Source organism: Rhinolophus sinicus, chromosome 3 (genome assembly GCF_057876585.1).
Source record: "Rhinolophus sinicus isolate RSI-liver-muscle chromosome 3, RSI-T2T, whole genome shotgun sequence".
Lineage (NCBI taxonomy): Eukaryota > Metazoa > Chordata > Mammalia > Chiroptera > Rhinolophidae > Rhinolophus > Rhinolophus sinicus.
In genome coordinates, this window is record NC_142503.1 from 90,067,263 (window position 1) to 90,085,916 (window position 18,654).

The following is an 18,654-nucleotide window of genomic DNA, read 5'->3' on the forward strand; positions in this document are numbered from 1 at the left end:
AACTAGTCACCACTGGGTCAGGCCCACAGATTCCCAAGAGCCACCCCAGAGAGGCTGCAGTGTATGTTGTGGCTCAGTGCCCACCACCAAAAGTTCTCCAGGCCTCCACAGACTCTCCACTGCTGTAAAACTCTTCTGCAGCTTGTGGGGCAGGGCAGGCCACTCAAAAGCCAAGAGTGTCCCAGGTGATGCAGTATTAGCTGTGTGGGGTTGGGACCCAGGGCATCACCAAAGTGGTGTGCATGCATAGATTTTACCAGACCAATGTGGTCTTAGATTTGGCCCTTCAGGGGAGAGTTCAACATACGCATGATGGATCCCTGCTGTAGGCTACCTGTGAAGCAAGCTACACACAGAAAAAATGGCAGCTGTCCCTCCAGCCCTCACCCAAAAGCCATACAACTCAGTCTTTCCCCATATGTCTCTGGCACCTCTCGCATTGCCACCCCCCCACCAGACACCAGGTGAGTGTTTGCAAGTGAATGATTCTATGTGCTGGGACTTTAAGAGGGCATCAGGGTTTCCAGCTGCCTTCTGTCCCACCGGGACAAACAGATAGAGTCCTCACTGATTTTCACTGCCAGACATTTTGGGAACTCCTCTTCCCAGCACAGGACACCTGGGGAGCCTGATATGGGGCTGACACCCCTCCCTCTTCTGGGGGGATATCTACTACTGAGATGTCCCTCCCAGTGTGCAACCACTACCTGTGGGTTTGGGGTCAGCCCATTTTGCATCTCTGCCCCTCCTACCAATCTCAATATGGTTTGTTCATTATATCTTTAATTATATGTGTTGTGTTCAGCTAGTCTTCAAATGATTCTTGAGGTTGATTGTTCTATAATTTAGCTGTAATTTTGGTGTGAACCCTGGAGGTAATAGGCATAGCATTTACCTCACCCACCATCTTCCCAAAATCCTTTGGCAGTTGTCTCAGCCATTATTTTTTAAAATAAGCTTTCTGTCCCTTTGTCTCTTCTCCTTCTAGGACTCCAATAATGAGAATATTGTTTCATTTAATGATATCCCATAATCCTGTAAGCTTTCTTCATTCCTTTGCATTCTAAAAAAAGATCTGTCTTTGAGTTCACTGACTGTTGTTCTGCTTGATTGAATGTGCTCTTGCAGCTCTCTGTTGCATTTATTAAATTCAATCATATAGTCTTCAGCATCAAAATATCTTTTTGTAATTTTTTATGTTTCATATCTCTTTGTAGTACTTCTTATTGTGTTTCTGTAATTTTCCTATTTTGTTAAATTTTTTAAATTAAGTTTATTGAAGTAACATTGATTAATACTTATGCACAGACACCATTGCAACATATAGGGGTCACAAACAATCACAGAAAATGACACCAAATGATCTTGTTAAATTTTTGTTAATCTGTGTTTCTTGTACCTCTCTGAGCTTCTTTGGAACAATTATTTTGAATCCCTTTCAGGCAATTTGTGATCTCCATTTTTTTGAGGTCAGTTACTATAAATATATTGTTTTCCTTTGGTGGTATCATCTCTTGCTGATTCTTCATGATCCCTGTATCTTGAAATAATGTCTGTTCATTTGAAGAAGCAGTCACCTTTTCCAGACTTTATGAACTAACTTCAGTAATGAAAGACCTTTACTTTTGGGTTGGGGCACAATCGAGTGTGCTGTGACCCTCAGTGTAGTGGTGTGTTGCTATTGTGGGGAGTAGGGTGGCTCCAGGTTAGTGAAGCATTGTTGACCTATGCTGCTGGGGTTCACCACATCACCAACTGCATGATCCTTGGCAGCAAGAGCTGTTGAGTGTCCACGGTAGCAAAAAAGTGTCTTAAGCAGCATCAACAGCTCTAGCAGTGAGGGACTTAGTCAGACAGCCAAGGTTGGTGGTTTGCAAATGCTTATCAGTGGGGGCTGACTGCAGGCATATGCCCCATGGTAAGGGCCAGGGCTGGTGGCAGGGGCTGGGGCTAAATGTGGGCACAGAGGTAGAGTAAAGTGCTCAGGCTGTCACTGTGAACTCACATGGCTGCAGGGGCGAGCTGCAGGCGCGAGTTACAGGTGCATGCACAGCAGTGGGGGCTGCTGAATGGAGTTGAGGCTGACAGTGTCTAGGTGTGCAGCTGCAAGGATTAGCTGTGGACGCATGTGGCAGTTTAGTCAACTGACAGGAGTCAGCGTTATCTCTAGGCACCTGAACAGCTGCAGGGGACTAGGCTGGAGTTATGCACATGCCCAGCCACATATACCAGTGCTGGTTGCTGGTGCAGATCCTGGGGCTCAGGGTGGAGGCACTACATGGGGTAGCTCTGGTGAGGATGGAGTGTGATAGGGCAGGTCTCAGTCTGTTGCAGTGTGCAAATGTGAAAACCTGTGTGGTAATCAGCAGCAAAACCTGCAGGGTGTTCATAACAGCTGTGCTGGCTGTTGCTTTCTTCAGCAGAAAAGTCTGTCGGGGTCTTCTGTGGAGCAAGAGAAATAAAAGCACAGTGAATCCTGTCACAAGCTGATCCTGGCAGTCCTTCCTCTTCTTCTTTGTTCTTAGCAGCCTCTAGACTTCTCATCTGTGCTAATATATTGGGCATAGTGAAACCAAAGTTGGTCAAAACTGGGGGAAATTGTCTCTCACCCTGTTCTTTTCTCAGCAAGGCAAAGTCTCTCAGGCTGGGGAGTTCCCTCTTGGAACTGAGCTGTACTGGCTGGAGGATGAGATGATGCAGGCAAAGTGAAACCATCCTCTCTATCCATTTTGTACAGTCATTCTCAGGTTTTTTTGCTCTACTATGTTGCTCAAGCTTCTTAAGTGAACTTCTGCTCTCTCACTGACTTATTTTTGTTTCTGGACAGCTGTCTAATTGTTGTTCTTTGTGGGGCAACAGAGGCTACAGTCTCCTACTCCATAGTCTTGGTGATGTTACTCCAGGTTTTCATCATTAAGTGTGATGTTAGCTGTAGGTTTTTTTGTAGGTGTTATTTATCAAGTTGAGAAAGTTTTCTTCTCTTCATAGTTGATGAGTTTTTATCATGAATGGATATTGGAAATATTCATTTTAAAACAAAATATAGTGTTAGAAGTTGGAAGAGTCTTAAGCAGGTTGGCTTGATAGGCCAGTCCCAAGCTGACAAATAGAATTATCTCTTTTTTTCCCCCTTCCATCTCTGGTGGAAAAATGTAAAGGAAAAGGATCTCCATGTAATTGTATCATTTTTTTCAGGATAGCCAATAGATTCCTTATCTGTAAAGTTTAACTACTATTTTATAAAAAGTTACCATGTTAACACATCACTTTTTCAAGTTGTTCATGCTGTAGACATAAGTAAAGCTAGAACTGGTCTGAAGCAACACAGAGTTTGCCTAGGCTATCTGGCTATCTGTCAACAATCCCTTTCTATTCTATTCAGCCCTGGAGGATGTACTATATCTTATTCCTATCTATTCCCCCTGGAAGAGCAGTGTCCTTACCTTATGGGTCATTTGAAATAAAAAAGAGATTGGACTAAAAATGCTGAATACCATATCAGGTAGTTGGATGTCTCCTCTACCCTTACAGGACGCTACACATTTGGGATAAATGTATATTGAGTATCTAGTGTAGGGTCTGCTACTAAGTAGACAGCCACTAAATATTTGTTGAATAATGGATGCCCATTTAACAAATTTCCACAACTGTTGAGACCTCCAAAACTTATATAGGGCAAAACCTCTTTTTCTTTTGCCTCTAGTCTGTTGGTCCAGCCGGATTTATGAGAAGTGCCGTCACTCTGTCTGAGGATGAAGATTGGAAGAGAATACGAACATTGCTGTCTCCAACGTTCACCAGTGGAAAGCTCAAGGAGGTAAGAAAATAGAGGACTTTTAATTAGAAAGTTAAAGAATGCATCTGAGGATAGGTAGGAAATAAGGTTGTTTCTTTCCAAAGGGTAGCCTGCTGAATTTGAGCTTCGTAAAAATAGTGACATTGAAAGATTCATCATAGGAGTTCCAGTCAGGATGGTGGAATAAGTAAACATGTGCTTGCTCTTCTTGCAACCATTCAAAGTTACAACTAACCTACAGAACAACCATCACTGAGAATCAACTGAAGTCTAGCTGAATAGAAGTCCTATAACTAAGGATATACAGCAGAAGCCATGTCTGGTAAGAGGGGCCGAGACATGGAATGGGCTGGTCGCACATCCACATGTGGTGGTTGTGTTAAGGCCTGGAATCGTCCACCCCTCAGACAGACAGAGGACACACGATAATGCAAGTCACACAACGAGGTTTATTTCCAGCCAGCTGGGGTCCCAGTCTCTGCCCGACGCAGCGGGTTTTAACAAGGACCCCAAACCCTTAAAGCTAAGGGTTTTTATAGCATTCTTAAGGCACTCAGTAATTTTCCATAGTCTTAGGGAGTGCAAGATAAACTACAGGACTTACATAGCTTTAAGGAGTATAAGATAAACTACAGGACTTACATAGCTTCAAAGAGTATAAGATAAGCTACAGGACTTCTGGTCTCTGTGCTGCAACTGCCCACATCCTGGAATTTACAATTAGGTTGTTTTAAGCTAAGGGCTGTTAACCCTGACCTTAAGGTAGCAGTTCTCGTGCTAACGGTCTCTTACAGTTGAAAATCAAGAGGAATGTCTCAGCTGCAGCGGTCCACTTAAGGAGCAAGGGCTCCTTAAACCCCAAACCAGGCTCTCCGGCCTGGGGTTCCAGTGCTGGGAAGAGAAGTCCCCACAATTTGGCTATGAAATCTCGTGGAGATTGCAGCTGAGTAAAATGGAAGGCTGATGGAGTCCCAGGCCTTCCTCTTAAAGGGCCAATACATGGACTTACTCGCTGACAGACTCACTCATTCTGAGCTCCAGTGCTGGGGCAGCAGCTCAAAAGCACCAGGAATATACTAGGAGGAATTCGATTATCTGATGTCAGGGCAAGGGATGGAGGGGCAACTTTCTCCCAGGCAGAAGTGATGACAGAGGCCATTGTTCCTTTGTTGAGTCCTCACTCCACCCAGTATGTAGATGGAGGTAGGCACCATATAAGTTCCCTCAATCTGGCTAACATCATTCACCCAGGCCTGGTAATTCCCGAAGATCCTGCCCTCCTCCCACCCAGACCAATTTCAGTGGATTTGCCATAAAAATGGCCTATCTTGGCTCATGCTGAGGACTTTCCTAAAATCTCCCAGGAGTTCACAAACCCCAAACAAGCAGCATCAGACATTAGTCTGTTATGCATCTCTTGGTAAACAGCCCCAAGCCCAACAAGCAAAAGCTGTCCTCTGTTCTCAGCTTAGCCTCTCCCAGGCACCTCCAAGGCCAGCACACTGGCAACCATCTTCACATCATTTTGTAGCTCATGCCAAGTGGACCTGAGCGGGATACAGGCAATGACTGACTATGACCTGTAACAGAGCTGCACCCAAGTGACCCAGAACCAACACACCCAGGGGGTTGGCTTTGGACAATTTTGGAGCATCACCCAACCACTTCCACAGGCAAAACACCCAAAAGGCAGACTGGGCAGGCACCCAAGTCCTGCTAAAGCAAATCCTGCTCTGTAGTGTAAGCCCCTGCACAATAGCTTTTCCATTGTAGTCATAGACAATCCTCACAACCAATAATCCAGAGGGCCAATAACACCCATTGATGTACAAAGAGTAATCAAGGTTCAACTACAACAGGAGGGCACACACAAAGAACACACCTGGAGCACCCGGCTCAGGTGACCAGGGAGACTGCAGCACTGGGCCCCACAGGACACCTACTACATAAGGTCACTCTACGAAGACTGGGAGACATAGCAGCTCAACCTAATACATAGAAACAAGCATACGGAGGCAACCAAATGGGGAGACAAAGAAACATTTTCCAAATGAAAGAACAAAACAAACTGCAGAAAAAGAACTAAACAAAATGGAGAAAAACAACCCACCAGATGCAGCATTCAAAACACTACAAGGATGTCCAATGATCTCAGTGAGAGCATCAACAAAGAGAAAGGAAACATAAAAATGGAAATAAAAAGCATAATAAAAAAGAACCAGTCAGAAATGAAGAATTCAATAACTGAAATAAAGAATACATTAGAGAGAATCAACAGTAGATTACATGATGCAGAGGACTGAATAAGCAATTTGGAAGAGAATGTAGCAGAAAACATCCAATCAGAACAGAAACAAAAAAAAATCCAAAAAATGAGAGTAGTTTAAGGGGCCTCTGTGATAACATCAAGCTTACCAACATTCACATCATAGGGGTGCCAGAAGGACAAGAGAGAGAGCAAGGAATTGAAAACCTATTTGAAGAAATAATAACGGAAAACTTCCCTAACCTGGTGAAGGAAACAGACATACAAGCCCAGGAAGTACAGAGAGTCCCAAACAAGATGAACCCAAAGAGGCTAATACCAAGACACATCAAAATTAAAATGCCAAAGCTTAACGACAAAGAGAGAATCTTAACATGTTGCGTACGGCGGGGTTTAAATCCCTCGTGAAGATTCTCATGATCCGTATGCAACGTGTTAAAAGCAGCAAGAGAAAAGCTGTTAGTTACCTACAAGGGAGCTCCCACAAGACTGTCAGTTGATTTCTCAACAGAAACTTCATAGGCCAGAAGTGATTGGCAGGAAATGTTCAGACTGATAAAAAGTAAGGACCTGTGACTATGACTACTCTACCCAGCAAAGCTATCATTTAGAATCGAAGGACAAATAAAGAGCTTCCCAGACAAGACAAAGTTACAGGAGTTCATCAGCGCTGGACCAGTATTACAAGAAATGTTAAAGGGACGTCTTTAAAGAGAAGAAGAAACAAAAGATCAATAATATGAATAATAAAATGGCAATAACTGCAAATCTATCAACAATAACTTTCAGTGTAAATGGATCAAGTGCTCCAATCAAAAGACATAGGGTGGCTGAATGGATAAGAAAACAAAATTCTTACACATGCTGCCTACAAGAGACTCACTTCAGGTCAAAAGACAGACACAGACTGAAATTAAACAGATGGAAAAGGATAGTTCATGAAAATGGAAACAAACAAACAAACAAAAACAGCTTAGGTAGCAATACTTATTCCAGACAAAATAGACTTTAAAACAAAGGTTAGATAACAAGAGACAAAGAGGGACCCAGTATTCCCACTTCTGTTTATCTATCCAAAGAAACGCGAAATACTACTTTGAAGGGACATGTGCATCCATATGTTAATTGCAGCATTATGTACAATAGCCAAGATATGGAGAGAACTTGGGTGTACACCAATGAATGAGTTGATAAACAGGTGGTACATATATACAATGGAATATTACTCAGCCATATAAAAGAATGAAATCTTGTCATCTGCAACAACATGGATGGACATAGATGGTACTGTGATGAGTGAAGTAAGTCAAACAGAGAAAGACAAATGACATATGATTTCACTTCTATGTGGAATCTAAAGAACAAAACAAAAAACAAACAGAAAACCAGAAACAGACTTATAAATATAGAGAACATTTTGATGATTCCCAGATGGGAGGTACATTGGGGGTAAGCGAAATAGGGGAAGGGATTAAGAAGTACCACTTTGTTGTTACAAAGTAGTCATGAGGATGTAGGGTGTAGCATAGGAATATAGTCAGCAATATTATAATAACTAAGTATAAAGTCAGGTGGATACTAGATTTATCAGGGTGATCACCTCATAAATTATATAAATGTCTAATCACTATTTTGTACACCTGAAACTAATATAATATTGTGTGAAGTGTAATTGAAATTTTGAAAAAATAGTTAGGGAAAAGATTCATTATAAAATCTCACTTACTGCTGTATGCTTGTGAAAGCCAGGTCCTTCTAGGACTTGAGTCTTGCCATTTATCTTCGGTTGGTATTGTACTTTGCAACTAGATGTTCCCCATCATTGGCCAGTATGGAGATGTGTTGGTGAGAAACCTGAGGAAGGAAGCAGATAAAGGCAAGCCTGTCACCCTAAAAGAGTAAGTATGAGTGCAGCTGCTGGGATTCTGAGCTCTGCCCCGACACCCTCCAGCTTCCTGACACAGAGCTGACATTTCCACTGTGGATTTATTCTCATAACCAGACAGAAATACGTGCATAGAGTTACAATCCAACAGGCCACCCAAAAAGAAATAGCTTACCCCTAAAAGCAGAACAGCCAGGAGAACAAGTCTTCTCCTGTATACATGAACCAGGATTACTTTATCTGCCTAATTGTCACCTTGGATATTCTGAAAGACAAAAATATATAGTTTAGAAAGAAGAAACATAACCGTACCCAAGTTTTGAGTGTAGAAGTATGGAATAGCGTCAGGAGAAGACTCTTGGTACACATTGGTGGGGAGAGTAGGAAAGTTACAATGTGGGACTTACAGCGACTTAAAAACCGCTTCATGATTTTCTGAGTATACCAACAAAATACTACATATTACATTTTATCACCACTTCTCCTTGCTTCAGTTTCAAAAGAGAAAAGGTCCTGTATAGACTATGATGGGTAGGGTATCTTTTCTTGTCTAAACTAAGGTATTTTTTAATTATGCAGGAATAATGGGTGTAAACTGGGGCTGATCTGGGATAAGTGAAAAGTGATCATATGTCCACTTACCTATGGGATTCCCCCAAATCAATTTTGGAGTGATCTATTATATATTTTTTTAAACTAGGAATATTCCTTTTTTTTAACTTTTATTTATTTAAGTGTGTTTTTCCAGGACCCATCAGCTCCAAGTCAAGTAGTTGTTTCAATCTAGTAGTGGAGGGCGCAGCTCACAATGGCCCATGCGGGGATCGAACCGGCAACCTTGGCGCTATGAGCATCATGCTCTAACCAACTGAGCCAACCGGCTGCCCAAACTAGGAGCATTCTTAATTCTTACATTTATACAGAAATGAGTCTGCCTTCAGGGGAACCTCAGCTCACTGGAGTTGAGAGCGGGTCTTTCAGGAGCCTTAGTGGGGTGTAGAAAAGGAAGGATGACATTCCTGGCAACTCAGACCAGGGTGCTGTTGCTCTGTAATGTGCTGAAGAGGAATCAGCTCAGCATAGACTCTGTGGTGACACAAGACCCAGATCAATGTCGCCTTTTTTGACTCCACGAGGAAGAGTTACTTTTTCTACCCTTTGTCCCCCTCAAACACAGAGCAGCTACTATTGCCCGCACTCAAAACACACTACTGTCATTTGATTATGGTCTCCATCCTCATGTGACTGATCTCCTTGAGCTCACAAGGGGTGTAACTTGTCGTAGTGACCCCATCACCCCCAGCACAGGGCCAGCTACATCAGTGCCACACGATAAACACCTCATGTGTGAGTGTGGCAAGAGCATAGACTCTTCAGATGGTCCAGCCGATGGTTTTGACAGCATGTGGCTCTTTACCTGTCTGCCTGAGCATATGCTCTTACATGCTCTTCTTGCTGCAGCTGTTGGATAAGGAAAGCAAAGAGGTGCTGATGTTAACTTCCCATGTCTGTCTTTATGCAGCATCTTTGGCGCCTACAGCATGGATGTGATCACCAGCACATCATTTGGAGTGAACATCGATTCCCTCAACAACCCACAAGATCCCTTTGTGCAAAACATCAAATTGCTGTTAAAATTTCATTTATTTGATCCACTCATTATCTCAATAAGTATGTAGACTACTATATTTATTTTTCTTCCTCCCTTTCTCCTTCCCGCCTCCTTCCCTCTTTCCCTCCCTCCATCCACCTCTCTCTCTCCCTCTTTCTATATAAGCTTTATTGAGATATGTCATATACTATATAACTCATCCATTTCAAATGTACAATTCAATCACTTTTACAACCTAGTGTCCATCAACAGATAAATGGATAAAGAAAATATGATATATATTCATATACACACAATGGAATACTATTCAGCCAAAAAAGAAAGGAAATCTTCCCATTTGAGACAACATGGATGGATCTTGAGGGCAATATGAAGTAATTCAGACAAAGAAAGATCAGTACTGTATGATCTCACTTATATGTGGAATCTAAAAGAATACACAAACTCATAGAAAAACAAGAAATGATTTTTGGTTATCAGATGCAGGGGTTGAAGGTGCAGGAATTGGGTGAAGTTGGTCAATAGGTACTAACTTTCAGTTAGAAGATAAATAAGAGTGTAGATTCTAAAAGTTCCTATAATGGGAGAAAAAACTTTTTATCTCTATGAGAATATTTATATTAACTAAACTAACTGTGGTAATTATTTAGCAATTAGGTATGTCAAGTCATTATGCTGTACACATCTTAAACATACAGAACTATATGTCAACTATAACTCAATAAAACTGAAAAAATAGTTTTACTACATTCAAAGATATGTTCAGCCATCACAATATCAATTATTAGAATATTTTTATCAACTTAGAAACCCTGTACCTTTTAACTTTCACCTCCCACTCCCTAAGCAACCACTAATCTATTTTCTGTCTCTATAAATTTTCATATAGATAGAGACACATAATATGTAATCTTTTGTGGCTAGCTTCTTTCATTTAGCATAATGATTTCAAGGCTCATTCATGTTATACTGTGTTTCCCCAAAAATAAGATCTAGCTGGACCATCAGCTCTAATGTGTTTTTTGGAGCAAAAATTAATACAAGACCTGGTCTTATAAGACTGGGTATAATATAATATAATATAATATAATATAATATAATATAATATAATATAATATAATACTGGAACACAATGGAATATTATTTGGCTGTAAAAAAGAATGAAATCTTACTATTTGTGACAACATTGGTGAACCTAGACAGTATTATGCTTAGTGAAACAAGTCAGACACAGAAAGATAGATACCATATGATTCCACTTATATGTGAAATCTAAAAAACAAAATAAACAAACAAATAAAACAGAAACAAACTCATAGATACAGAGAACAAATTGATGGTTGCCAGATAGAAAGCATACTGGGGGAATGGGTGAAAAAGTTGAAAGGGATTAAAAAGTACAAATTGCTTTTGTAGCCGGCAACTTTACTGTATTCGTTGATTGTTTCTAATAGCTTTTTGGTGGAGTCTTAAGGGTTTTCTATATATAGCATCATGTCATCTGCAAAGAGTGATAATTTAACTTCTTCATTCCCAATTTGGATGCCTTTTATTTCTTTCTCTTGCCTGATTGCTCTGGCAAGGACTTCCAACACTATGTTGAAAAGCAGAGGTGATAGGAGACAGCCCTGTCGTATTCCTGAATGTAGAGCAAAGGGCTTCAGTTTTTCACCATTAATTATGAGATTAGCTGAGGGCTTGTCATATATGGCCTTTATTATGTTAAGGTATTTTCCTTCTATACCCATTTTATTAAGTGTTTTAATCATAAATGGATGTTGTATCTTGTCAAATGCTTTTTCTGCATCAATTGATATAATCATATGATTTTTGTCCTTCATTTTGTTTATGTGATGTATCACATTGATGGATTTGCGTATGTTGAACCATCCTTGTGCCCCGGGGATGAACCCCACTTGATCGTGATGAATAATCTTTTGAATGCATTGTTGTATTCGATTTGCTAGAATTTTATTTAGGATTTTTGCATCGGTATTCATCAGAGATATTGGTCTGTAGTTTTCTTTTTTTGTGCTGTCCTTACCAGGTTTTGGTATCAGGGTAATGTTGGCCTCATAAAATGAGTTCGGAAGTACTGTCTCTTCTTCAATTTTTTGAAAGAGTTTGAGCAGGATTGGTATTAGATCCTCTTTGAAGGTTTGGTAGAATTCACTAGTGAAGCCATCTGGTCCCGGACTTTTGCTTTTGGGAAGGTTTTGGATGACTGATTCAATTTCGTTACTGGTGATCGGTCTGTTTAGATTTTCCAGTTCTTCATGGTTCAGCCTTGGAAGGCTATATATTTCTAAGAACTTGTCCATTTCTTCTAGGTTGTTGAATTTGGTGGCATATAGTCCTTCATAGAATTCTTGGATGATCCTTTGTATTTCTGTGGTGTCCGTGATAACTTCCCCTTTTACGTTTCTGATTTTGTTAATCAGTGTCTTCTCTCTTTTTATCTTAGTAAGTCTAGCCAAGGGTTTGTCAATTTTGTTAATCTTTTCAAAGAACCAGCTCTTTGTCACATTAATTTTTTCTATTGTCTTTTTGTTCTCTATTCCATTTAGTTCTGCTCTAGTTTTTGTTATTTCCTTTCTTCTGCTGACCTTGGGTTTTACTTGTTCTTCTTTTTCTAGTTCTTTAAGGTGTAACATGAGGTTATTTATTTGGGAGTTTTCTTGTTTCTTGAGATAGGCCTGTAATGAGATAAATTTCCCTCTTAAAAACTGCTTTCGCTGCATCCCAAAAATTTTGGTAGGATGTATTTTCATTGTCTTTGTTTCTATGTATCTTTTGATCTCTCCTCTAATTTCTTCTTTGACCCAGTCCTTCTTTAAAAGTATGTTGTTTAGTCTCCATGTATTTGTGTTTTTTCCCGCTTTCTTTTTACAGTTAATATCCAATTTCAAAGCCTTGTGATAAGAGAATATGCATGGTATGATTTCAATCTTCTTAAACTTATTGAGACTGATTTTATGTCCCAATATATGGTCTATCCTTGAGAATGTTCCGTGTACACTAGAAAAGAATGTATAGTCTGATGTTTTAGGATGAAGTGCTCTATAAATGTCAGTTATGTCCATTTCATCTAATGTGTCATTTAGGGCTACTGTTTCGTTATTTATTTTCTGTTTGGATGATCTATCCATAGCTGTCAATGATGTATTTAAGTCCCCTAGTATAATTGTGTTTTGGTCAATTTCTCCCTTTAGTTCTGTTAGTAGTTGCTTGGTGTATTTCGGTGCTCCCTGATTGGAGGCATAAATATTGATGACTGTTATGTCTTCTTGTTGTACAGTCCCCTTCACCATTATGAAATGTCCATCTTTGTCTCTTGTTATCTTTTTCACCTTGAAATCTGTTTCATCTGATATCATTATGGCTACACCTGATTTTCTCTGGGTACCATTTGCTTAGAGTGTCAATTTCCACCCTTTCACTTTGAGTCTATGCTTGTCCTTGTAGCTGAGATGTGTCTCTTGGAGACAGCATATGGTTGGGTTTAGTTTTTTGATCCAATCTGCTACTCTGTGCCTTTTTATTGGTGAGTTCAGTCCATTTACATTTAGGGTGATTGTTGATATGTGAGGATTTCCTGTCATTCTATCTTTAGTTTTCTGGTAAGGCTGTGTCTCCATTGTTTCTTTGCCTTTTTGTTGTTGTCTATTATTTCTGTGTGGTGGTATTCTATGATGTTTCCCTCTGTTTCTTCTTTTATTTCAGTATATATTTCAGTTCTGGATTTATTTTGAGTGGTTACTATTAAGTTTATGTAAAAGAAAGTTTGATATTTAGAGTATTCCATTATCTTCAGCATGCTTACTTTCTCCATTCCCATATTCCGGTTCAGGCCTTTACTCTCCCCCTTTTTGAGTTTTGGTTGCCACAAATTGTCCCTGTTGATGGTGGTCGAATAGCCTCCTTTAGTATTTCTTGTAGTGCAGGTCGTGTATTAGAAAATTCCCTCAGCTTCTGTATGTCTGGAAAGGTCTTTATTCCTCCTTCATATCTAAAGGATATCTTTGCTGGATATATTATTCTTGGCTCATGGTTTCTTTCTTTCAATAGTTTGAATATTTGGTTCCACTCCCTCCTGGCTTGTAGAGTTTCTGCTGAAAAATCTGATGATAAGCTAATGGGCTTTCCTTTGTAAGTTACCATCTTCTTTTCCCTGGCTGCCTTGAGGATTTTTTCTTTGTCATTGATTTTAGACAGCTTCAATACAATGTGCCTTGGAGAAGGCCTGTTGGGATTGAGGTAACTAGGTGTTCTATTTGCTTCTTGGATTCGAGGGTCCAGTTCTGTCCACAAATTTGGGAAGTTCTCATCGACAATGTGTTTGAATATATTCTCTGTTCCCTTCTCTCTTTCTTCTCCTTCTGGTATGCCCATTATTCTTATGTTGCTCTTTCTGATGGAGTCAGAAAGTTCTTGTAGAATTCTTTCATTTCTTTTAAGTCTCAAGTCTCTTTCTTCCTCTATCTGTGTCATTTCCAGGTTTCTATCTTCGATGTCACTGATTCTTTCCTCCATCTGGTCAACTCTACTACCTAAGCTGGTTATTTCATTCTTAATTTCTTCTATTGAGTTCTTAATCTCCAGAAATTCTATTTGGTTCTTTTTTAAGATTTCAATCTCTTTCGTAAAATGCTCATGCTGTTCTTTGATTGAGTTTCTGAGTTCCTTTAACTGCCTATCTGTGTTTTCTTGTATCTCGTTGAGTTTTTTCAGAACTGCAATCTTGAATTCTCTGTCATTTAAGTCACATATTTCTGTATCTTTAAGTGCCTTCTCTGGAGATTTTTCACTTTCTTTCTGAGGTATCTTGTTGCCTTGGTTATTCATGGCGATTACTGGTTTACTATTTCTCTTCCTAGACATCTACAGGAGTGACTTCTGCAACAGGTTGATAGGAAGAGGTCTTTCTTTTGTTTTCCAGTACTTGTTGGTAGAATGTTTTATTATTTCTCCAACTGCAATTTATTTTTCTTCTCCCACATGGTGGTGCTATGTTTTCTCTGCACTATTCCTGCTTCTCACACAATGGGGGGATTCCCTGGGAGACGGGCCTCTCCTCTGTTAATCGTTCGTCTAGGTCACAGGGTGCAGTGTCCCGGTGGGTATGCGAAGAGCTTTTGATGTTCCAAAGCTCTTACAGCTCCTGATTCAGGGCCCATATGTTTCAGCAGTTCTGTTTACTCCTTCAGGGATCCACCCAGATAGGTGGGGCCAGGGGCGGGGTGAGCTGTGAGAGGTGGCCCAGAGCAATGGCGGCGACCACCACCACAGCCGGTCCTGCTTCCACAGCTCTCTCCCCTTTGCCAGAACTAGTTGGGCTGTGAATTTGTGTTTGCGGTCCACAGTTCTCAAAACAGCAAATTTTCTGTTGTTTTGATCTGACACTGCTACTGTTTCATTTCTAGCACCACGAGGTGGGGGCCGGGCGAGCTCTGGGAGGGGAGGAAGGGGGCGGCTAGTCTCAGTGCCTAAGGCTCCGTTCTCTGCTCGGCAGTGAGGGCTTAAACCACCGTTTTCAGCCTTTTTCCCTCAGTCTTTTCTCCGAGGTCTCTGCCGTGAGCGTTGGGTTTAGCCGTGGTATATGCTGTCCCCTCAGCCCTGTGGAGCCCTGGCGGAGCCCTAGCAGTCCGAGTTCTTCCCTCTCCCGCAGCTGCGGTAGTTCCGGGAAGCAGTGAGCTCGGCGCACTGAGCTAGGTCTGCGTCCTGCGCCCACGCGGCTCCGTCTCCGCACTTCTCCCTTCCCTCCTCCCTCCCTCGCGCGAATCTCCCACCTGTAGGTGATTTCGGTAGTGGGCCTCTTCGTCTTGCCTGTCTGCTGTGCAGGGAGTCCTTTGTGGAGTTTTGTTGTTCGATTCTTTGTAAATTCCAGGGGAGCTTTACAGAGGCTCACCTCACGCCGCCATTTTTCCGGAAATGAATCAGCCTAAGGGTATTGTTTAATAGCTACATATTTGCAAATTTTCCAATTTTCTTTCTGTTATTGAATTCTAATTTCCTATCATTGTGGTTGAAAGTCATACACTGCATTATTTCTATTCTGACTATTTCTTGAAAAGAACAGTTAATTAAAGTAGTAAACTATGGTGCAGTTTATCCAGAATAATGCTAGTCCAATAAGCAAAGAGCTAAGAGGTCTGTGGATTTGATCCTGTTCCTTTGGTCACTTCAAAGATGTGGAAGTTGCCAGTGATCTCATTGCTATAGGGAAGGCCCTATGGGTGGACTTACTCTTGCCTAGCCATGGACTTGGAAGTCTGAGCAAAGGTCATGAAAGGAATGGCTCCTGGTGAGAAGCTTGGTGTGTTTTACTCTTTTGATTGGTAGAGAAAATTATAATTGCTCCAGGTACATTTTGTATTTTCATTGTGCTTTCCTTTTTCCCTACAGTACTCTTTCCATTCCTTGTCCCAGTTTTTGAAGCATTAAATATCCTTGTATTTCCAAAACGTCTTACTGATTTTTTCACAAAATCAATAAAAAGGATAAAAGAAAGTCGCCTCCATGATAAACAAAAGGTAAAATCTGGTGGTGGTTACACGGGTGTGTTCACTTCTTGATAATTTATTGAGCTGTATGCATATGATGTGTGCATTTCCCTTTTTTCTTAATGTAGCTAGAGAACTCTAGGGTTTAGAGTAAGAGTGTTATAAAATTTTGTGGGGAGTGAAGAAGACGGAGGTTAGGAAAGGAAACAAAAATGAATCAGAGAGACAATGTTTAAAATGCAATAATAGGCAAAATGATTATTATGCCATGGCATCAATATTGTTGAGATAAAAGTATACCACTTCCCTTTAGTAAATTGTCAAAGTACAAAAATTACTGTTTAAAAATTATTTTCCTTGTATTATAATTTCTCCAGATTAAATTGGCAAAGATCACTCAAATACCAAGACTCTTATTTTACACATTCTGCAAAGGAATGCCCCATGAGACACCTGGTGGAGTATAGTTTATGTTATATTGGAGCCCATTCAGACACTGGAGAGGACAGGAGTCTTCTCTGGGCATTGAGGCTGCAAGCTAGCTAACACAGATTTGCCTTCCTGAGGCTTGGAGGCCAGCTCAAGAATGTCTGCATATCAGGGGGACAGGGCTGGGTACCCCAGGGTGTCACTGACGATTGTTCAGCATTCTGGGAGGGTGGGCATTTCAAACTGCTCATGGAAAAGCTGCCAATAAACTCTGCAAATGTCAGGGGGTTCAGATATGTGGCCACTGGTTAAGAATTAAGGCATGAAAATAAAAAGGATTGAAGTCTGGGACTTCCTCCTGAGCAAACAGGCATGATAAGAAAGGGAGCAGACAAGTCTTTAGCCGGGAAGCTGTGTTTAAAACCAGAGAATTTGAAGATCAAAGACAGTTAAGACCAAAAATCAGTTGGACATGATTGCTGGATTTCCCTCAGGGAGACAGCCTGCTCTCCAAGATTTGTAGATGGATGTTTTCATTCACTGATGATCCGGGCAGCACTAGTCAAACTTCCGGACTAAAACGGGCCATACTTTCAGGGAAGAGGTGAAGTACTGCACTCCTGATTTATTTCCAACTTCACAAGTGACTTTCTGTCATTGAACTTTCTCCTTCTGCTTCCAGCACCGAGTGGATTTTCTTCAGCTGATGATGAACACCCAGAATTCTACAGAAATGGACAACCATAAAGGTAACCAAGGTGAGCTTCAGAGGGCCAGTGATGGGAAGACTAAGAGGTAGTGGTGGTTCTGAAAATGTGCAGGAAGATTCCCAGGCAAATAAGAATTTCCTCCAAATTGAAGAAAGGCACATGGTCAAAGACAGAAGGTAGGCAGTGGCACTTTCTAGAAGTATGCAGACATGACTTTGTTCAAAGCTTAAATGGCAGCCATAAACAAGTATTTTATGTCCTGAAATCAGTCAGTGGTCTGTACATCAGAACCTCTGGGGAGCTTATTTCCAATGTCGATTCTCCAGCCTCATCAGCCCCCCTGAATCAGACTCTCTGCCTGGAAGTTTGCTTTAAGACTCCATCACATCAGGGGGCACGTTGCCCCAGTGTGGGTGACCTTAACTTGGAACACTTGGTTGAAATTGTGTTCACTAGCTTATCTACTGTAAACTTTTATTTTTCCTTTGTAACTAATAAGTAAGTTGTGTGGAAGCCTTTGAGACTAAGGAAATATTCTATTTTCTCTTCAAACTTTCCCCTACTAGTTTTATCATCCATGAATGGTTTTTGACTGAAATCATTATTACTGTGATGGTTGCAAAATGATGACTTCCTAATTCCATCATTTCTTCTACATTTATAGTTGTTCTAGTGTAAGGGAGAGCTCTCCATTTTCCCTCATTTATTTATTTGTTTATTTATCTATATCAGTATGATTTCATATATTGCAAATTTACTCTTACATCAGTCTTATTTTTGATGGTCATATTCTCTCAGCTTTGTCTACGGGAGCCCTTTCAAGTGGGCTCTGGGGTCATATTTTTCTTTTTCTTGCTTTTTAATTTTTTTACTTTGTCAATAGACTTTATCTTTCAGGGAAGTTTTAGGTTCACAGCACAATTGAGTGTAATGGACAGAGATTGCCCTTCGAACTTTCCCCCTTTGCCATCTATACTCAGCCTCCCCAACTATCAAAATTCTTTACAGGTGTGTATCATTTGTTTTAATCAATGAACATACATTGATGCATGATTATTACCCAAAGTCCGTAGTTTCCACTAGTGTCCACTATTGGTGTACATTCTATGGGTTTTGACAAATGTATAATGACATATATCCACCATTATAGTATACAGCGTGTCCTGTATCCTTTTCACCCATCATTTTGTGAGTACTTCCTTGTTTTCTGGTTGAGAAAATTCTAGGATTCTCTATATTTCCCCTGATCAACCCTGGAATCAGTCATTTCTCCAAGGAGCTATGGTTCATTTTAGTGAAAAATAGTATTTAGAAACCAAAATATGGGATTTGGAATGCTCATTGCTACTTGGATTTCTTTGCTTCTAGATCACCATAGGGGACAAGCTAATAACATCAAATATATTTACATAGATATGATAAATATAAATATACCCATAATCAGACTAGTGGT

General features: G+C 40.6%; 1 protein-coding gene across 2 annotated transcripts in view; it reads left to right on the forward strand.

Annotated features, from left to right (window-relative positions):
- Positions 1-18,654, forward strand: part of LOC109438051 (cytochrome P450 3A12-like) — a 55,196-nt gene that overhangs the window by 16,434 nt on the left and 20,108 nt on the right. The window contains exons 5-9 of one of the 2 annotated variants that reach the window (XM_074328511.2): positions 3,704-3,817; positions 7,872-7,960; positions 9,470-9,618; positions 15,965-16,092; positions 17,174-17,249. In XM_074328511.2, the coding sequence (XP_074184612.2) occupies positions 3,704-3,817; positions 7,872-7,960; positions 9,470-9,618; positions 15,965-16,092; positions 17,174-17,249 (556 nt within the window). The remainder of the gene's footprint in view (positions 1-3,703; positions 3,818-7,871; positions 7,961-9,469; positions 9,619-15,964; positions 16,093-17,173; positions 17,250-18,654) is intronic. The other variant, XM_074328512.2, reaches the window with a different exon arrangement.